We start from the raw sequence: 21,642 nt of genomic DNA, 5'->3' as shown, positions 1-21,642 counted from the left end.
TTCGGGGAGCAGCCTTGGAGCTTCGGCTTCTCTTTTTTCTCCTGCTTTGGGTACCACACAACCGCCACCGTGTCTCGCCAGCGAGCCAAGATGTCCAAAGTGGCCAAATACCGGCGACAAGTTAGTGAAGATCCAGATATAGACAATTTATTGTCTACTTTGTCTCCAGAGGAGATGGAGGAGCTGGAAAAGGAGCTGGATGGGGTGGATGCGGACGGGAGCATCCCTGTGGAGCGCAGTCAGACAAACCAATCAGAAAACTCCTTACCTGGCCCACAAAACTGTGACACGGCGCTCAGCCACCACGACAAGGACACCAGGAGGCTCCTGCAGCGGGAGCACTCGATAGACGTAAGTCACGTCCCCCGCTGCTGCTGCGGGAAAAGTGGGAACACACCTCAAACCTCCCCTTCCCCCGGGCTGAGTGAGGGACAAGATGGAAAACACAAAACCTGAGAAAGGCATGCGCTTGCTGAGGAGGAATAGCTGTCCTGGAGAGACCAGGGAGCTGGTCCTGGCACTCCGGGAGGAAACAGGGTGTCCCATAAAATCCTGGTGATACTAGTAAAGCCAAAACCTGTGTTGGTGCCAGGGATTTTCTCCCTGCCCCTTCTCTAACATCCCTGGGCAGGGCTGGGAGCGGAGCTGGGATTCGCAGGAGGCTGCTGGAGGGGCCGGTGCAGTGATAGCGATGCCACGGGCTGCGTTTTTTCTTTTCTTTTTTTTTTTTTCCCTCCCTCTCCTTTGGAGATCTCTGAACTCTTGATCCTTTCAGTTCTTCTTGTGCAAAAGATGAAACAGTCTCTGGTTCTTGTGGAATAAAAATGTTTCCTGCTCTAGGGAAATCACATCGAGAAGCAGGTTTTACCCCGTGCCATTTGTTTTGCATTTATTGTTCACTTAAAATTCCTTCTTTTAGTTTGATTTGAGCATATTTATCGCCCTCTCTGCACCTGGCAAATCCTTTAAGAGTTTGCTTGGAGCTTGAGAGCTTCATGTCAGTCCTTTTCCTCTTTTAGTGTTGTGCCTTAGTGGGAGACAGTCCTGCTTTTCTGTAACATTTATTAACCTCAGTACTAAGAGTATTTGCTATGTGCTTTGTGCATGGAAGCCTGGGAAGTGTCTGGTTTCCCTAGTTTTCATGGCAGGCTGAGCCAAAAAAATGAAAAACAGCGATTCTGCAGCAGCTGATCCATGTGGTCATGGGCTGGTTTCATGTCGCAGGCAGGATTCGCATCTGCTGTACCAGAGCTGGAGAGTTTTGGCAGCACAAGCAGTGCCAAGTATTGTGGAGCACTGCTCTGCTCTGGCTCTGATTCCAGATCTATTCCAGGTCACCCAGCTGTACCCTGGGTCTTCCAGCTGGGTGATCAATCTGTAACTACCTCAGAGCACTTGATATTTCTCTTTCTGGATATTTATGGAGTTTATATAGGAGGGTCCTCTCCTGACTGTTGCATAGATACCCTTATTCCCTTCTAAATATTGGGATGAGTGGGAATGAAAATTGCACCAGGAAAAATAACTGAAGCTTGATTTTGGAGAGCTGAACAAGGGAATAAATTGTTCCTTCCCACCCCTGTCCTGGGCAGCCTAGGAGCTCACTCTGGCTCTGAGGATAAAGGAGCAGCTTTCACCTTCTATATGTGGTGCTTGACATGGGCTGGGGGACAGTGAGTGCCGTGCCCATCACCACAAGGGCTCTGCCTTGATTTCCTCATCAGTGGAAAATTTCCCTATGGTGGGGAAGTGCAGGTCCTGCAGGACAAACCTGCCTGGAGAGGGAAATGCTTTTATGTAGGACCAATCATCCCAGTGACCACTGTTTGCAGGTGATCCCAAGAGGTGACACTAAAAAATTTGCTTTTTCAGGTGGGGGGGACATTTGGGTTTGACGTGATTTGTGTTGCTGTTTCAGTGTTAACTGTTGGAACATGAGGGCTTGATTGGGAATTGGCATAGGGAAGTGTCCATGACCAGGAGGAAGGGAGGAAATTTGTGAGTTTTGTTAAAAAGAGATCTGGCAAAATGCCTGATTTAACATAATGTTGTTTGGAAATGCCTGAGAGTGTGTGTGCAGTGGGAGAAGACTTGGGGTGTGGAAAGGGGTGGCCTGGGGAGGAGAGACACCTGGGTTATGGTGTAGGGCTCTGGCTGGAGGGGAGGGCAGCACAGGGGTCCTGGAAAATCTCCTGCTGCCCTCTGAGTTAAGGAGGTTCAGGCTGTGGAAGACAAAGCAAATTGGCAGCAGGTCAAGTTTGTCAGTGAAAATGGCCCAGTTTGATTGTGTTGCAGTAACTGGATAGGGCAGAACTGACTTTCATCTTCTATTTCAATCCCTGGAGGTCAAGGAAAAAAAGTATATCTTACACCCCTTCCTCCCTGCCATTGTTAGGATCTGGGATTAACACCTAGAAAATGCCAGTTTACAGCGCTAGCACAGCAGATCATGCTGGTGGTGGAGAAGGGCTGTCTTCTGCCATGGGGCCCCAGGATGGGGTGGGATGGGATGGGATCATCAGACCACAGAAACAGTCAGAAAAAACAGTGCAGGAAGCCAATGGTCCCCTCTGTCCAAGGAAGCCCCAGGGCTATGTTTTGCTGAAGGATGGAATGAGAACATGGAGCCATCCAGAGCACCCCAGGCAGGTGTTGAACTCTCCCCCAGCTGTTCAGAGCTCTGAGGTCTCCAATGACAAATCCCTCTCATGTGTCAGCAGATTTCATGTTGTGCCAGCCAGCACAGGCATGGTGGCTGCCCTCCCACGGGCTTGGCATTCCCCCAGGGTGTGTAGGCATCACCCCATACATGTCCATCCCAGCTCCTCTCATCAACAGCTCCCAGTATTCTGAAGCAAATCCAGAGGAGGTCACAGAGATGCTCTGAGGGCTGGACCTCCTCTGATCTGGAGACAGGCTGGGAGAGCTGGGGATGTCCAGCCTGGAGAAGAGAGGGCTCCAAGGAGATCTCCTGAAGAGACATCACAGACACAGTACAACATCTTCTAGATGTTCACAGGTAATTCCCACTGGAATTACCTCCCGTTCACTCCCTGACCCTGCTGCCTGTGCTTCACCACCCCCTCCCACCCCCTGCCCTGCTCACACATCTGCTTCTGGCTTGCAAAAGTTTCTCTTGATGCCTTAAATTAGGAATGCCAGGCACTGTATCTCTGATGTCTCTTCAGTAGGAAGAGACAGGAGGGCAGATTCTCGTCCTTGAACTACACAGAGTTTATCTGTCCTTAGTTCATGGAATCCTGGAATGGTTTGGGTGGAAAGGGACCTTAAAGTTCATCCCATTCTAACCCTGCATGGGCAAGGACACCTTCCACTACCCCAGGTTGCTCCAAGCCCCATCCAGCCTGGCCTTGGACACTGACAGGGATAGGGGCAGCCATAGCTTCTCTAGGCACCCTGTGCCAGGGCCTCCTCACCCTCACAGGGAACAGTTTCCTCCCCATATCCCATCCAACCCTGCCTTCTGGCAGTGAAAAGCCATTCCCCATTGTCCTGCCTGTCAGTTCAGGCCCTTGTCCCCAGTCCCTCTCCAGCTCTCCTGGAGCCCCTTTAGGCACTGCAAGGGACTCTGAGGTCTCCTCGGAGCCTTCTCTGCTACAGGTGAACACGCCCAGCTCTCACAGCCTGTCTCCAGATAAGAGGGGCTACAGCCCTCAGAGCATCTCTGTGGCCTCCTCTGGATTTGCTTCAGAAGTTCCATGTTCTTCTTATGTCCTCCCTGCTGTTCTTCCATACCTCCTGATGGGAATCTCTGTTGTGCGACATTGTGTATTAGCTGGGATGTGCAGGAATCCCTCCAAATTGCAAAATAAGGTATTTTGAAGGGAAATGTTGAATTTCTGCCCATCCTACTGTTCTTGCAGTCATTGCCCTGTTCTTGGACTGGCTCCAGGCACCTACATTTCCACCTAAATACTGGGAGAAGTGGATATATTTAGAAATTTTGTTAACTACATAATAACACATCTTCTTAGTGATGAAAAGGGCAAACTAGGGTAACTAGGAAGCAGATTATAAACAGCCCAAAATAGACGTGAGCTTTGCCCCAACCTTTCCACACTGAGCAGCCAAATTCCCATCTTGGCGATGCAGTAATAAATTAATCTTAATTTTGTCTTGCTAATGAGTGGAAGTATAACCCAGCTTAAGGGTGGGGCTTGGGCCAGTGCCCCTCTCTGGATGTACTCAACAAGGTCCATGTGTCACGGAGGCTGGTCATGAGTAGATAAATGAAGAGATTATTTCTATTAGCTCATGGCTCTTTACTGTCACAGGCATAACAAGAAAAATTCAGTTAGAAACATGCTGTGAAGTTGGTGCTGTGGTATTAAACTGCCAGAGGGCAGGGTTAGATGGGATATTGGGAAAACATTCTTCCCTGTGAGGGTGGTGAGGCCCTGGCACAGAGAAGCTGTGCCCCATGCCTGGAGGTGTTCAAGGCTGGGTTGGATGGGGCTGGGAGCTGGGATAGTGGAAGGTGTCCCTGCTCATGGCAAGGGGTGGACTGGGATGATCTTTAAGGTCCCTTTCCACCCAAACCAGTCTAGAATTCCATGAGTTACCTGGGGCACAGCTGACTTGCTGTCACTTGAAATCCTTGTATCATGCCTGGGATTTCTGTCCAGAAGAGGAAGAGCTGTGTGTGCCAGGGCACAGGGGCTCTGTGCAGCTGTCCCTGTGGGATGGGTTTCTCAGAGGAAATGTGGTCTGTGGGAGCTGGTCCAGTTCCTCTATTGCTGGTGACATCTATAAAAACCATGTATCTGTGCACAGAGCACAGTTATACCCTGAGAACACCCCATCCGTGGGGTCTCTTCCATTATGATCTTTAAGGGCATGATCTTTAAAGTCCCTTCCAAGCATAACCATTCCATAATTCTATGATCTTTCCCACTGGCATTTGTTTAGCCCTAAACACTCTCAGGGAACCTCTGCCAGATGGGACCTAGATGAGAAGAGCTGTATCATGGGAAGGATCTCCATGTGAACCACATGTGCCATGGACTGGTGCTTTGGTGTATGAGTCCTCCTTAGCAGTTGCCAAGTCCACAACAGGAAGTTTTATTTTCTGAAATATTCCACAAAATCCACCTGCAGCTGTTCTTGGCTTTCCTTGGATTCTCACCTGGCCTCACCACAGCACCCTGGTGACTCCCAAAACACCAAGCGCATGATGGCAGAGACAGCTCCTCCTTGTGATTTCCCTTCTCTAGCATCACCATCTTCCCTGGGAATGGATGCAGCCTTCTTCCCTCAGCTCACATAATCGTGGAATATCCTGAGTTGGAAGGGACCCACCAGGATCGCTGAGTCTAGCTGCTTAGCCCTGCACAGGACAGCCCCGAAATCTCACCCACCATGTGCCTCAGAGAGTTGTCCAAATGCTCTTTGAAGCTCACCTGTAAGGGGAGGGCACCTGCTTGTCCAAATCCCATCAGAGTTCCCAGTCCTGCCTCCCAACAGGGCTTGTTTTGATTTGATTGCATGCAGCTTCAAGCAGGGATGGCTGGGAAGTGCAGGGAAGTTGCATGAGGGATCATTATCCTGCTTATAGAGGGGAATCATTCCAGGGCCACAAACCCAATTTTTTATGAAGATACTCATGTCATGGGTGTCTCTTTCCATGGAAGCCCACTGACCAGCTTCCTTGAGGAGAAGACTCTGAACAGGGGATGCTGGATGTCAGGGCAGTTTTGCACAGCCAGAACCAGATGTGCACAGCCAGGGCCAGATGTGCACAGTGCAAATGGTCCCTGTATTTTTGTCTCATGAAGGCTGGACCCCCTTTGCACAGGAGAATCTGAGGTGGTTCAGTTATCTTCCAGCACCTTTTCGCTTTCTCTCAGATATCCCACTCCCCAAGTGCCCTCCTCTGCAAGCAAGACCTCCTCCTGTTCCAGGTCCATGCATCCTTATCCCTGCAGGGTCCTGGGAATGTCTCCATGTCCCCAAGCTCTCTTCTTGGAGACTGGACAGGCTCCTTATGGCCTGGACTGGAAGCAGAGGGAAAAGCAGTGAGCTCAGAGGGTTTATTTAATCCAAATTCTGTGTATCTGAAGGATGCTGGTGCCAGAGGACAGCAGGTCCTGGAGAAGGATTTGTTTTTACAAGACATTGGGAAGGTCTTGTAAAAAGTCCTGCCTTCCTTTCCGACTCTCTCAGGCTTGGAACTTGCTGCTGGGTGATTTTTAATCCAGTCACCTGATTTCCCTCTATGAAAAGCGGAGATCCTCAGCAGTGAGCCCTTCTTCAACACCACGGGCAAACAAGTCAGGATTTAAATTTTTTATTAATGCTCAAAGCTTGTCATCTTTTCATTAAAATATCTGGAGGGGAAAAAAGGAGCTCTTTATTTAATTTGCTGGTTCAGACTTGAGGGAATTTGCAGACAAGGGTACAGCAGGGGTTATATCATTCCTTGAGTATCTTCGCAGTTTGTCCCTAACACGTGTACTGAAACTCTGCTCTTCTGTTTATCACCCAGTTCTCTGTTCTCAGTTCTCTTGACTGCCAAGACCATTCCTTCTCCCTTCCAAGAGTCTTCACTAATTCTCAGCTCTTGCCTTTCTTTTAGCCATGTCCTGACCTGGTCTCTTTTACCTCATCAGAGAATCTTTATGATTGGAAAAGGCCACTAAGATCATCAAGTTCAAAGAATCCCAGAATCCCAGACTGGTTTGGGTGGAAAGGGACATTGAAGCCCATACCATTCCACCCAGCCCTGCCATAGGTAGGGACACTTTCCACTACCCCAGGATGCTCCAAGCCCTGTCGAGTCTGGCCTTGGACACTTCCAGGGATGGAACAGCCAGAGCTGCTCTGGGCAACCTGTGCCAGGGTCTCATCTCTCTCACAGGAGAGAACAGACCATAATAAATTGTTCTGAACAGCTTCTGGCCTCCCAAAAGAGATTAAAGGGGTGGGTGACACTGGGACATCCATCCAGAGGCTTCTGCAGTGGCTTCCGGCCCATGGAATGAGCCGTGGGTAAAGCTGTGGGTACTTTCACTAGCACACAGAGAGGAATAGAGCTGGCAGCTTCCTGGGCTTTGCGTTCCTCCATGGATGATAGCCAGGATATCCAAACTAGTCACACATTTAGAAAGAAACCAAAGGTATTGAGCCGTTCCTATTTGGTCTTTAAAGGAGGCCACAGATGGTCCCTCCAGCTGCACAAGTCACTCTCCAACTCCGTGACAGGAGGGAGCAGCCAGGTGGGGGTCGGGCTCTGCTCCCAGGGTTCAAGTTGGACATCACAAGGAATAAGAGTGGTCATATATTGAACAGGAAAGGACTGCCCAGGGCAGTGGTAGAGTCCCCTTTCCTGGAGGTGTCCAAGGAATGCCTGGATGTGGCACTCAGTGCTCTGGGCTGGGTTACAAGGTGCGGGGATTGGTCACAGATCAGACTAGATGATCTCAGAGGCCCTTTCCAACCAAATTGATTCTGTAATTCTGTGAAGTCCAGGAGATCCCTTTCATTGCTCAGAAATGAAAACTGTTGTCTGTGCTCTGTGTTTCATTCTGAGTTTCTGAAAAAGTCCCAACCCTATCACAAGAGCAGCAGCAGCAGGAGCTGTTACCTGCAGCAGATGATAAAACAACCCTCCAAGGTTAACACAGAAGCAAGAACAATCCCATGACAGCTCCCAGAAGGATCTGCATTGTGGAGAACAGCTGAAAAATGGGAAGCGAGAACACAGGCATCTTTCAGCTGCATTCATAAAAAAATGGTGTGAAAGAGACCTTCACAGCTGGATCAGTGTTTTTGTGATGCCCTTGGGGGCAGAAGCTTTGCTTTCCTTGTTTTTCCTTTTGTGACTAGAGTGAGTTGCAGCACAAAGCGTTCCCAGTGACTTGGAGCTCATGCCAAAGGCACACACAAGTCTGGGAGATCCACAGTCCATCTAAGGGCACAAGCAGGGAAAGAAACCCATGGATTTCTAGTCAATTGGGAAAAAAAGAGTAAAAATCCGAGTTCTATGTTTACATAAAGCACAACAGGGATGCAGATAAATCCATGAAAGTGTTTGAAGTGTTTAGCTTATATGGGCTGAGCTGCCCAGGAGGTTTAATATGTGTTTATGTTGAGGTGATAAATAGACATGGAGGAGGAGAAGAGCTGGGTCCGTTATGTGTCCCTCTCTTTCGCAGCACTATGACATCACTTGTGTGCTAAAACCATCTCAGTGACTCAGCTTCCAGCAGGACGCTGGGATTAACCGGTCATATTGCTCCAGCCTACCCTTTGCTGTGTGGGAATCATGGCAGGATGGAGCAAGAGGATCTCAGTGGCAGGGCATATGTTTTGAAGTCAAGGTGTGGCTGGCAGGATGGTGGGGGACAGACACACCATGGAGGGTCAAGGGTCCTGCTCTGTCCTTTCTTCTGCCCAGAATGTGCAGCAAACAAGGATGAAAACAGAAAGGAATTGGAGCTGTGGAAACAACTCCATGGTGTGGCAGCAGGACCAGGGCAGTGCCCATGCCTTGTGCTGGCACTACTGGCGTCACACCTTCAATCCCAGTAACAGTTTTGGGCTGCTCAGGACAAGAAAGTCATTGAGGGGCTGGAGCAGGACCAGAGAAGGGAACAGAGCTGAGGAAGAGTCTGGAGCCCCAGAAGTGGCTGAAGGAGCTGGGGGGGCTCAGCCTGGAGAAAATGAGGCTATGGGGGGACCTTCTGGCTCTGCACAACTCCCTGACAGGAGGCTGCAGCCATGTGGGAGTCAGGCTCTGCTCCCAGGGAACAAGGGACAGGAGGAGAGGAGACAGCCTCAAGCTGTGCCAGGGAAGGTTCAAGTTGGAAACTGGGGGAAATTTCCATGGAAAGGATTGTAAAGCACTGGCATAGGCTGTCTAAGGCAGAGGTGGAGTCACCATCCCTGGAGGGATTTAAGAGCTGTGTGGATGTGGATGTGGCTGTTGTGGACATGGGTTAGCAGTGAACATAGCAGTCCTGGGGGAATGGCTGGACATGATGAGCTTAGATGGCTTTTCCAACCATAATGGTTCCATTATTCTGTGATTTCCTGAAACACAACTGGAGAGGCGCCAGCTCAGGTCATAGAGGTGTCCTGTGCAACCCCTTGACCATGTGTTGAGCAGCCCAGGGCTTATGCAAAGTCTTTGGGTCAGGATTTATGCTTCATACTGCTGAGGGCTCCAAGGGGTCCCTCCTCCTGACAAAGGCACCATGGCATATGTTGGACATGCCCAGCACAGGAATGAGCTCCTGCATAGCCATGGCAGCCTCTGCCAAGGAGAGTGATTTGCCATTTTCTTCCTTACAGGGAATTCCCCAGTTCCCAAGAACCAGAGACGGTGACCCCTGGCATGCCTGGCTGTATGCCTACTAAGTGCTCTGTCCTGGCATGCCGCTCCCATGTGGTGCCAGAGCCTGAGGAGCTGGTGCTCCTGTTTCCCACAAACTATTTAAGGGAATGACCAGCAAAACTGTCCTGATTTTCCAGGTAGGCACCTGGAGCTTGGCTTATCTCACCTGCTTCAAGAACCTAGGATCATGTTCCAGCACCAGGTGCCCACTGCCAGGGGGTATCTGTGATGGTTCCGTGGGCTGCTGGATGGGATCCATTGGATACTTGCACCAGCAAGGGACCTGGAGATGTGCCCATGTGTTGCCAAGAGGCTGGGAGCAGTGTCCTGTTCCTTGACCATCCAGCATTTATGACACAGAGGATGGGGATAGGATTAAGACTTGCTAGGGCTGAATTGCAATTCTGCTGTTCCTAAAAATCCAATGAATGCTTTATGTGGGCTTCCCACAAAGTGCACTGGGCAGAAATCCAGCCTAGAGGTGTTGTAGTGTTAATTGCTGGGATTCCCTGCCCTTTTCAATCCCTGATGAAGAGGAGACAACCAGGGAGAAGGTCTCATCTTGGGAATATCCAGTTCAGCCATGGCAGTGCCAGTAGAAGGGCTGGGAATACAGCAAATAGAAGAGAAAAACCTGGACTTCTAAAACTTAATTTTGTTAGATGAGAAAAAGTTTGCATAGTATTCAGTGGCTTTACAGCTTTCTGGAAAATAGCTGCATCTCCATGGAAGGGCTGGAGCTCTTCTGTTAAAGGAAACCAAGTTAAAACATTTATTGCCTTAATTCAGGGGAAAAAAAGAGGCATAATCAGGGCCAGAAGCTGCCCAGTCTCTGGAGAACAGCTCTGTGTCTCAGAAAGGGGACTTTTTAAAAACATTGGCCTGAGACATGCAAAGACACAGTGATATTTGGGGTCAGAGAGATGGGGGAAGAAGGGAAGGGGAAAAGCTGAGTTCCTTTTTAAAATGACAGGATAATATGTGAAGCAGGGCAGGGCAAGGAGTTGCTTATATCTCTCTGGGCTTTAGCGCACAGAGCATGGCCAGGGGTCATGTATGTCCCAGTGCTGAAAGCTGAGGTCCTTTCAACCTTCCTTCCTGCCAAAAGAGCCCAAATGTGCCAAGAGAGACTCTTGGCTGCCTGATCCCTCTCAAGAAGCACCGTGGATGTGAGCAGGGTCTCCCACAAAGCTTTCCATGGTGTTTGCTCTGAGCTGAGGAGCAGGAGGGTTGTCCAGGGTGTCCCAGAGTCAGCAGAAGCCTTGCAATCCTATCCTGCTTCCTTTGCAGGTCACTGGCAATCCAGGTTCAGCAGCTCCCAGGACTCAGCCAAGGACACAGCATTCTTTCTGGGAATGTTCTTGGCTCTGAGTTGTCCCTAGGCTACTCAAAACTGGCTGAGGAATGGAGGAAAAGAACTTGGGCAGCTTGTTGTGGTTTGGCTTGACTCTAGCAATCCTCTCCAGAAGCAGGTACCCAAATACCAGGAACATCAAACAACCTGCAACCCCCCTGCTTTTGCCCCCAGCCACCTCAACATCTTCTCCATGCAGTGGGACAGTCTCAGAGGATATCCCTGTCCCTTTGGAGCTCTCACAGGGTTCCTGCTTAGCCTGCTCAGCCCTAGGGTCACACTGAGGGGTGGAAGGATGCTGGTGCCTCACTCATGGGCTCTGGCTGGGATTTGGGGTAGGTGGGTGAGACAGAGGGAACATAGGAGTCCTCAGAGTCTGGCAGGTAGGCAGGTATCTCCAGAGAGTGATTCCCAAAGTTAGAGCTATGAATTCAATCCTAGAGTCTTGTGGTAGCTTTGGAGACTTTATAGGGCTTGGCAGCAGCCCTATAGAGGGCTGTAGGAGAGACTGAAACCCCCCAGGCAGTGAAAGAAGATTGACTTGTTAGTCATGGATCATAATTATTCCGAAATCTGCTAATTTAAGTAACTCAACACAGTTTCCTTCCCTCACCAGTGTGGTCTGGGACCCCCACAGCTGACCAGGAGATTTTGGTGAATTGTCTGTCTGTGTCTCAGAGATCCCGCCTCATTCCTGGGTTCCCCCACTTCCCCATTTTTCCACCACCAAAAGCCACTCAGGATTTGTGTGGGACCAGTGGAATTGTGCTGGTGTTGTCTAAGCCATGCCATGCCAAGAGATGATCTAGAAAATGTCTCATAGGCTGCAGGAGGAATTTATTATCCCAGCAAAGGCTGGGAGAGAGGAACAACCCCTTGGCCTGGGTGTTATTCCCAAGTCTGCAGCTCTGGAGGGGTTGCAGTTGCTTTGCAAGGAGCTTGGTTCTGGTGAGACAGTCTTTGTTGGTGGCCAAATCCACGTGCCAGACAGCCAGCATGGCCCTGCTTGGGGAGCTGCTGGAAAGGAGGGAGGCAGTGGGTCCCCAGAGGAGGGTCATGGTGGGCTGCAGTGCATGTGCAGAAACCACTACCAGCCACCTTGGAGCTGACCCTAGATTTCCCAGCAGTACAGATGATTGGGATGGACCTGATCCTGGCTCAAGCTTCCCCTGAAGTTCTTATATCATCACAGGATGATGTCTCATACTCAGCTTCCAGAGGCCCCTAGAGCTGCAGGTGACATTAGAGACCAAGCCAGGGTCATGGCTGCAGGTTGAGTTGAGTTCACTGTTCTTGGAGCCACTTTCACAGGAGCTGCAAGTGCAGGTTTGGCCTTTCCTCATGGGGACCAGCGTGATTCATGTCCCCAGCAGTCACCTGCACAGAGGAACCTGTGGACTCTTGAATCATGGCATGGTCTGGGTGGGAAGGGACCTTGAAGATCATCCCATTCCAGCCCTGACATGGGACACCTTTCACTGTCCCAGGTTGCTCCAAGCCCAGTCCAACCTGGCCTTGGACTCTTCCATGGATGGGACAGCCCCAGCTTCTCTGGGCAACCTGGGCCAGGGCCTCACCACCCTCACAGGGAGGAATTCCTTCCCAGTATCCTACCTATCCTTGCCCTCCAGCAGAGAGAAGCCATTGCCCCTAGTCTGTTTCTCCAGGCCCTTGTCCGAAGTCCCTCTCCAGCTCTCCTGGAGCCCCTTTAGGCACTGCAAGGGGCTCTAAGGTCTCCTCAAAGCCTTTTTTTCTCCAGGCTGGACACCCCCAGCTCTCCCAGTCTGTCTCCAGATAAGAGGCTCCAGCCTTCAGAGCATCTCTTGGCCTCCTCTGGACTCTCTCCAATAGCTCTGTGCCCTTCTGATCTTGGGGGTCTTCTGGCTTCCCAGCCAAGCCCTCCTTGAACCTCAGTGGGGTACTCCTCCCTGGAGCCAGCACGGAGCTGCTCATGCTCCCAAGATTCCATCCTCACCTCTTGTTCTTTGCCTGAGCCAAGCACATCCTGCCGTGGTGAGACCATGAGGGACTCTTCCCAGGACATACCTCTGAAAATAACTTGCAGGCTGGGGAAAGCTGGCCCCTTACAAAGACTAAACTTGGGCAAATGCCTTTCCATGTCTCCTCTGCTAGGGACTGATGTACCAGCAGCTGCTGAGCCACCAAGTGCCCCTTCCCTCATCTTGGGTACAGAATTTGTGAATCCCTGGGTAACTCTCCTCTCCTCTCCTCTCCTCTCCTCTCCTCTCCTCTCCTCTCCTCTCCTCCTCTCCCCTCCTTTCCTCTCCTCTCCTCTCCTCTCCTCTCCTCTCCTCTCCTCTTTTGCTTGGAATCTGCTCTGGGCACAGCAGGGTGACTGGGCCCAGCTTCTGCCTGCTAAACAAACAGCCAGATCAATAACTGCCACTAAACCAGCCATTTTCCACCCCAAAATGAGCTGTGGGGCTTTTGGGGCAGGAAGTGAGACCCTCACTCCACTTCCAGATTAATTTTCCCTGTCCCCAGCTCTATCCCCAGCCCCATCCCTTGCTCAGTGCTGAAGCGAGTGCTTGGATTCCAGGCAAGAAGTTCCCAGTCTCCTTTGCCTTTTAAGGCAACATCTGAGTGGGTTTGAGGGTTACAAATGCTAACAAGCCACGGCAGTGCTCATTTTAGTCTATTTAGAGGAAACAGGAAGGCATTTCAGTTCATCAAAACACTGGTGATTAATCAACTGACTACCAGGCTGTTTTCATTAGGCTTATTTTTAAAGGTCTGACATGCTGTGTAGAAATAATTCCCCTAATAAATGTGCTTGGCAGAGGGAATGGCACTGAGTGCATGCAGCAGCACTGGTTTCCAGGTACCCAAGGTAAATATGCCAGTGGGCAGAAAGAAATGAGCAGGCAGGACTCAGGATAGCCATGAAGAGGGGACAGCTGGCCCTGGGCTGCAGGAGAAGCTGTGCTGGTGGCCATGGGGGCAGCCAGGGGTTCCAGAGCAAGGGAAAGGTGCTTTTCTCTCTCCTGAAACACAGCTCTGCCTCCGAGCTCCACTTCAGTTGCACTTCCAGCCTGGAGGTGAGGACTTTGGAATTATCACCAGTGGTGGGCTGGTGACACCTGAGGCTGGCTGCTGCAGCCTGTGCTGGGCCAGTGGGACACGCTGAGAGCCCTGGGATGGTGGAAAGGCAGGAGGACACAAGGACATGTTCCCTCTTGGGCACACGTGGCCTCATGCAGGGCCTGGAGCAGACCTGCTTTGGAGATGACCCCAAGCTCCAGCAAGGGACAGAGCTGGGCCACAGTGACCCTTGGTTTTAGAAACACAGATCTGGTTTCTTGCCTGAACTTTTTTCCTCCCGATTCCTGTCCCTCTGCTGCCACTGGAGCTGGGTGCGTGCCAAGGGCTCTCCCAAGGCAGCTCCACAGGAGATGAAGCAGCTTGAACCCCTCTCATCCCCTGCAACCATCCAGCACTTCTTCCAATAACTGCGTCTCTTAGATGGGATCTTCTGATGCATCCCAAATTTGCTGTAAGCAAATGATCCCACAAGTGCTACCCACAGTGGCAGAAACACCCGTGATGGTCACTGCATATCTGTTGCATTCCCTCGTTCCCGTGCCTGGGGCCACAGCTGGCTCCTTTTCCCCCAGCTTCTTTTCCCTGACTTCTCCCAGCTCTCTTTCTCCTGATTCTCTTCCCCCACCTCTTTTCCCACATCCCATTCTCCAGCTCCAGGTCTCTCCTCCCCCAGACTGCAGCACGTGGCCACACATCCATGAATGGAAGCTTGAACCACATAACAGTACATACCCAGCATGTACTGCAGCAGCTTTCCCAAGTAGGGATTTTCCATAGATTTAATATTTTCTAGTTTAATTTGCTTGTAGTAAACCTTCACCTTCTCCAAGCATGGGAGAGGTTGGTGGTCATTCTCACCAGGGTCTTTCTCTCTCTCTCCAAGTTCTGTTCATCCCTGGCCAAACCCTTTGCTCCTCTTCATCTTGGATGTGCCCAGGGTGCTCAGGGGAGATTCAGAGCTCACCAGTGTTAGGCTGGGTGAGCTTGGGCTGGGAAGGAGAAAGATTTTTGGAGCAGTTGGCATGGAGGCTGCTGGCTCTGACTCAATGGGTGCTCAGCCTGGGGTCACCAAAGGGTCACAGAGCCCTGAGGAGGATAAATGTCCCTTCTCAGAGGAACCTGCAACCTGGGCACTCCCAAACACCTTGGAGAAGCCCTGTTGGGTACCAGCAGGGCAACACCAGTATCCTCATCCCACAGTCCTCCTGCCAGGGCTCTTCCTCCACTGAGGTGCTTCAGGATGTCACTGAGCATCTGTGCACCATTCTCGTGCTGGGAATAGACCACAGCTTGGTGAGAAGGACCCCTGGCTCAGTGCCAGAGGAGGTGGCATCACCTGCTCCCTGCAGCACCCAGGACTGGGGTGCATGGGAGCCCCATCCCTGGTCCCTGGGGTGGCAGCAGTGGGGACTGTGGGGCCCCCAGGCCAGGCCAGGCTCTGTAGAGGTCTGGCAGGAGCCTTCCTGTCCCTGCTCAGCCTTGCGCCAGGAGCCAAAAAATGGCTTAACTAAACAAACAGCTCTCTCGTCCCTGATGGCATCTGTTTATACACCAGGTACAAACAGTCCCCAGGGCTGCCCATGCACAGCCAGTTCTTTCCACAAAAATCTGTCCCTGAGGGCTGGCAGTACTGCATGTGGGGAAAGTTCAGCCTTATGCTGCCCCAGTATGGACACTGTGGAGCACCAGGATGAAGAAGAGGAGGCCAGCCTGACTGCAGACTGTGGTGTCAGCATTCAGATCTGGGGGTTCCAGGCACTGGGTGAAGCCACAGTGCTGTTCTGATCATGAGAGGGTCCAGGGAGATTGTAAAGGCATCACAGCTGCATCTCCCAGAGGCATCTTCCTTCCTCCTTTCCCTGGAGTCCTAAAATCTCTCCAGCAAAGATGATGAGCCAGGCCAGTGCTGAGGGCCTGTGTGTTCCCTAGCTGTGGAGGAGGGAGAAGGGCATCTAAATTGCCAAACCTTGATGTGAAATTTATGGTAGTATCCTCCACTGTGCAGCAAACTTGGTCCCAATGTCAAGTTCATCTCCCTTCAGCCACCTGAAGCCTTGGTTCCTCTCCCTTGGGAATGGATGTGCTTCATGTTATGGAGTCCCAGACTAGTTTGGGTTGGAAGGAACCTTAAAGTTCATCCTAGTCCACCCCCTGCCATGCGCAGGGACACCTTGCACTATCCCAGGTTGCTCTAAGCCCTGTCCAACCTGGCCTTGGACACTCCAGGGATGGGGCAGCCCCAGCTTCTCTGGGCACCCTGTGCCAGGGCCTCACCACCCTCACAGGGAGAATTTCTTCCCAATATCCCACCTAACTGGCAGCTCTGGCAACTGCCAGAGAGAAGGATGGGAACCATATCAAAGGTTGTACCAATGCTGATGGAGACCCCTCCCAGCCCTTCAGCCTTGGTTGAAGGCTGCAACAAGGCATTGGCTGTGTCCCCAAGCTGCTGGAGTTGGCTATGGCCAGCAGCAATGCCCAAGACAGGCTGTACCAAGGGTAAGGGTCACGTGCTTGTAAAAATGGCCAAAACTTCCTTCTGACCTTCCCCCAGACTCTCCAAGCCCTTCCCTCTTTTGATGTCTTTGGACACTGGGAGCAGATATGCTGGGAGAACCTCATGCATTAGAAAGCTATAAATGCCATGCTCCCACTTCCTCAGTTTTCTGCTCAAAAGTGCAAACTGCCGTTGAAAGGAGAATGGTTTTGCAGAACCCAGGGTTGGAGTGACTGCTGGGTCAGCAGTGTCACTAGGGACACTGCTGTGGACTCTCCCCTGCTTGCACACACATCCAGGACAGTGTGGAGAGTCTTGGGCTACAGACTGGGAGAAGCCACCAAGCATCCAGCTGGAAACCATTTAGGAACGGTGGGAAAGCACCTGGGGCTCACAGGGAGACAGGCACTACCTCCATCCCTAGTTAGAAAAATGATTAAAAAATTATAATTTAGAGGGGGTATGAGAGAAGGTGCCTCCTACACCTTGTTAGTTTGTGGCCTGTCAGGGAGGGTGTCCTGCAGACCTCCAGAGCCCTTTGGGAGGGGGGGCTGGAGGCAGAAGGAGAGTAGAACTGCCTTAGAGAGCTGCAGCAGGACCTCATCACACCTGGGTCCTGCAGGCTCTGCCTACATTCAAGGCACTCATGCTGAACCCTTCCCTGGAGCTGGGACCTTGGCTGGGCCAAACATTGCTCTTCAAAGGCCAGCCACAGGCTGCAGGATGTTCCCATGTGACAGAGGTCAGTGACCGCGGGACTGAGGTGGCAAGTCTGTAGGTCAGAGGCACCTGTTTCTGTAATTCCCAGGTGTTTTTCTCCCACTAGGAAAGCAGGTTGAGCAAGAATGAGGGAGACAAAAATCAAGAAGAAAAAGGAAAAGAATCTCCTTCCAAAGAAGTGGCCCAGAAACAAGATGCTAAAGTGGGGGAAGACTCTGAAAAGGAAGAAAGTGTTCAGAAAACAAACCTGAAAGGTAAAGCTGAGACTGAGACCAAGAGCAAAGAGAACAAAGCTATGAATGATAAAGTAAAGGCCATGGAAAAAAAGCTGATGGGGAAGGACAAGAAGGAGGAAGAGAAGGGTTCAGTGTTGAAGAAGGACACAGGGAAGAACAAAAAGGAGGAAGAGAAGAGCTCAGAGTTGAAGAAAGATGCAGGGGAGGATAAAAAGGAAGAAGAGAACAGCTCATGTTTTAAAAAGGAGGATGCAGGGAAGGATAAAAAGGAAAAAGAGAAGGTCTCAGCAGCAAAGGAGGAGACAGAGAGGGAAAAAAAGCAAGAAGAAAAGGATTCAGCATCAAAGGACACAGGGAAGGACAAAAAGGAGGAGAACAGTTCAGAATCAAAGAAACAGACAGAAAAAGACACAAGAGGGGAAGGTAAAAAAGAAAATTATAAAAAAGAAGAGGAAAAGGCTTCAGCTGTGAAAAAATCCAAGGTAGATGAGAATGATAAATCCCAGACGGAAGCAGAAAAGGCAGAAAAGGTGGAGGAGAAACAGGAGGCCAAGGCAGCAGCTGGGAGCAGCCCTTCCAAGTCTTCCTCCAGCAGCTCTGCAGATCAAGCCAAGGACGATGAAGCCTCCAGCATCTTTGACGAGCTCATTGAGAAGGTGAAGAACAATGACGCTGAGGTGACCGAGGTTAATGTGAATAACTCCGACTGCATCAACAATGAGACCCTGGTGCGCTTCACCGAGGCCCTGGAGTTCAACACTGTGGTCAAGGTGTTTGCCCTGGCAAACACCCGCGCTGATGACCACGTGGCCTTTGCCATTGCCATAATGCTCAAGTCCAACAAGGTACTGACAAGCATCAACTTGGACTCCAACCACATCACAGGCAAGGGTATCCTGGCCATTTTCCGGGCCCTGTTGCAGAACAACACACTGACAGAGCTGCGTTTCCACAACCAGCGGCACATCTGTGGGGGGAAAACAGAGATGGAGATTGCCAAGCTCCTGAAAGAGAACACCACACTCCTGAAGCTGGGTTACCACTTCGAGCTGGCTGGGCCACGCATGACTGTCACCAACCTGCTGAGCCGAAACATGGACAGGCAGAGGCAGAAACGCCTCCAGGAGCAGAAACTGGCACAGGAACGGGGGGAGAAGAAAGACCTCCTGGAGGTGCCCAAGCCTGGAGCAGTGCTGAAGGGGTCCCCCAAGGCATCCCCACAGCCATCCCCCAAGGCTTCCCCCAAAAGCTCTCCCAAGAAAGGAGGGGCACCCACCATACCACCCCCACCTCCTCCTCCGCTCGCCCCACCATTGATGATCAACGAGAACCTGAAGAACTCGCTCTCGCCAGCCACACAGAGGAAGTTGGGAGACCGGGCACTGCCAGTCCAGGAGAAGAACTCTCGAGACCAGCTCCTGGCAGCCATTCGCTCCAGCAACCTCAAACAGCTCAAGAAGGCAAGTGCAGGGCCAGGTGGGGCCCATGCACAGGGTGGGGCTGGGGGCTGAGGTCAAAGTCACTGTCACTCTGGCAGTGTCCTTCTCTGGAGTGGGGTTGTGTCCAACCCCTGCACAGGGGCAGATCCATTCCTTTGCCAAGCACATGGGGAAGGAAGGTCCATCCTTTAATACCATCCTGCAGAGCAGATGAGGTCAGCAGGTCCATCCTTTGGCAGAGCATCCAACAAGAGATCCATCCCTTGGCAAAGAGCATGACAGGTGCAAATCTATCCCTTGGCAGAGCTCCTGTGTTGGGCAGATCCACCAGGATCCAGGGGCTGTGGGACACAAGGAAAAACCCATCCGTAAGTTATAACTCACTGGGCTCTTGATATCTTGTTGTGGCTGAGCCCATGCCCCTGGGGTAGAAGGTGGCCCAGGATGGCTGGAGAGGTTCCATCTGCATTTAAACAACTGAAACATTTCTTGATGTTAGCCCCAGTCTGGACTTGACTAATCCTTTTGAACTCTTTACATATGAGTGATTGAATGTTGCTCTGAGGGTACTGACACAGCACTTGGGGACCAGCAGAGAGGTGTGGCCTACTTCTCAAAACAGCTAGACTTAGCCAGGGGTGGCCTGGGTGCTTGAAAGCTGTGGCAGCAACTCCCCTCCTAATACAGGAGACCCATAAATTCACCCTTGGGCAGCACATTGTCAAGTATGTACACCATGCAGTAATAACTGCTGGAATAAAAGGGCCTAATGTTCAAGGTCCCAGCATGGAGCCTTGAAACCTCTCACACACTCCAGGTGGTTTGTGTCCCTGCTGGGCTGTCCATCGGCAGCCTGGCCAAGAAAAAGAGGTCATTGAATGGTTTGGGTTGGAAGAGACCTTAGAGATCATCTCTATCCTGTTGTGGGCAGGGACACCTTCCACTAGCCGAGGTTGCTCCAAACCCCATCCAACCTGGCCTTGGAACACTTCCAGGGATGGGGCAGCCCCAGCTTCTCTGGGCAACCTGTGCCAGGCTCCCCACCTTCCCACCTCCCCACAGGGAGGAATTTCACCCCAGTAGCCCATCTAGCCCTGCCATGGATGTCCCTACACTGTGTCAGTGACAGTCCTGCACCCCGTCCCATTGCTCGCCCAGTAATGGGGTGTGCTTCCCTGCAGGTGGAGTTGCCGAAGCTGCTGCAGTAGGGAGCAGGAGGATTTTTCCCCTGCAGCCCATGGCAGACCCCCAGACACTCACCTTTCTCGTGACAAGCCCTTTGGAACCTGCAGTGACCGACGCCAAGGAGCAGGGATCTCTCTGGGACATGGAGGATGGGCCAGGCCCAAGCAGGACACAATGGAGGAGGTTGTATTTAATTTTTGATGGTTGTGAAGCCTTCAAGCTCACTCTTCTACCAGCACTGTGCCCCACCAGAGATGCCGAGAATAGAGCAGGGGTCTGCAGAGCTGATCCTTATGGAAATCCCCCGTCAGAGCATAACAAAGGGGTTTGGCGCCCCACTCTATCCAGGGTCCAGCCTGGGGTGAGCAAGAGTACCCCCAGCCGTGGGGGGGAGCAGGGGACACCCAGACCATCATCACATTACCACAAGGTTTCTGGGTGGCCAGCAGAGTTTTGGGATTCAGGCACAGCAGTGGCTGCAGAGTTGGGGGTTCGAGCTTGACGTCAGGAGGAATGGGAGGGTGGGAGAAGGGAGCAGCCGAGGGGGCATGGAAGTGGCAGGGCACAGGGAGCCAGGCTGGGGCCAGGAGCTCAGGCATCTTGTATGCACCCACAGTACTGCAGGAGGACCCCCAGAACCCTCAGAGTATGGAAACCAAATCTGCCTCAGAGAGAGCAGGGAAAGCACCAGCTCAAGGGGGGCAGTGGGTTTTGGGGTCATGTGATGCCCATCCTCCTCCCCCCATCCTTCCTGTCGTGACATCTTGATCACGATTTGTATGACTGTGGCCACTGCATCAGCAATAAAGCTCACCCAATGCTTCCTGTGCCTCTGGACTGGTCCATGCCCCCAGACCCCAAATTGAGGCACAGGGGGTGTCCGCGAATGGACTCAGCAACCTCAGCTAGGGGCAGCTCTTCCCTCTCCCACACCCAATAGCCCACCCTGAACTGGGCACCCTGGGACCACTTGGACAACCCAACCTGGGTGTCCCTGGTCACCCACTCAGAACCCCTGCAAATGGGGCACCCAGGACCCCCCAAATGGGACAGCCAAACCCCCGAAATGGGGCACCCTGCTGCTGCTGGACACAGATAACCAGGCACGCAGAGCCGTGCAGACACCCCAAAACTCTGAAGTCATTAAGAACTGAACACCTCAGGACCTAAAACCCTTTGAGTACACCCCACAGTCACCTAAAACGCTTTGAGTACACCCAGAACTGGGAATCCTGGGGCTGCCCCAGGGTCACCCCGAACTCCAAGGTAATCCGGAACTGGGTGCCTCAGGGTCACCCTAAAACTCCGGTGTGACCCCAAAACTGAGCACCCCAAACCCCCGGGGTCACCCAGAACTGTTCTCCCCCGTGGCACCACGGAGCAGGGGCCGTTTTGGGGATGCAGCAGCACACCGGTGTCCCCCTGGAGGCTCCCCCTGCTCCGGGACGCACACGTACGTGGCTGAGACGCGGCTCCCGGTACAGGTAAAACGCCGTTTTGGGGGGCATTTCTGCAGCAGAGCCGTGGCCCCAGCGGGAGGAGCAGTATCCGCACCACGGGGTTCTCATGCCCCTTGCCCCCGCACTCCTGCCCCTTGGGGCGGCCCCTGCTAACGCGGTCACCACGGGGCCATTGGGACATCCCACACCGAGCATCCGGCCGGCCCCGGGGTGAGAGCACCAGGGGCGTCGCCCGAGCACCGACGGGGTCACTAAACCAGGGGGGCCGGGGCGGAGCGGGGCTGTGCAGCCCCCGATGGGGAGGGAGCGCGCCCGGCAGGGGGTGCTGTTACC

The 21,642-nt window shown here is 52.2% G+C and overlaps 1 protein-coding gene across 1 annotated transcript; it reads left to right on the top strand.

Annotated features, from left to right (window-relative positions):
* Window positions 1–20,378, top strand: LMOD1 (leiomodin 1). The gene is made up of 3 exons (XM_005426778.2): window positions 1–351; window positions 17,096–18,685; window positions 19,846–20,378. The coding sequence occupies exons 1-3, from the start codon at window positions 91–93 to the stop codon at window positions 19,870–19,872; spliced, it is 1,878 nt and encodes a 625-aa protein (XP_005426835.1). The 5' UTR covers window positions 1–90; the 3' UTR covers window positions 19,873–20,378.
* The last annotated feature ends 1,264 nt before the right edge of the window (window positions 20,379–21,642 follow it).

This window comes from Geospiza fortis, unplaced genomic scaffold, assembly GCF_000277835.1.
Source record: "Geospiza fortis unplaced genomic scaffold, GeoFor_1.0 scaffold26, whole genome shotgun sequence".
Taxonomy (NCBI): domain Eukaryota; kingdom Metazoa; phylum Chordata; class Aves; order Passeriformes; family Thraupidae; genus Geospiza; species Geospiza fortis.
Note: the sequence above shows the minus strand (reverse complement) of the source record. Positions and strands in the feature narration are given on the sequence as shown.

Excerpts from the sequence above, each read along its gene's own strand:
- LMOD1 (XM_005426778.2), top strand. The coding sequence starts at position 91 with ATGTCCAAAGTGGCCAAATACCGGCGACAAGTTAGTGAAGATCCAGAT. Across the intron at positions 352-17,095 it reads AGCGGGAGCACTCGATAGAC|GAAAGCAGGTTGAGCAAGAA; the intron begins GTAAGTCACGTC and ends TTCTCCCACTAG. Across the intron at positions 18,686-19,845 it reads ACCTCAAACAGCTCAAGAAG|GTGGAGTTGCCGAAGCTGCT; the intron begins GCAAGTGCAGGG and ends GCTTCCCTGCAG.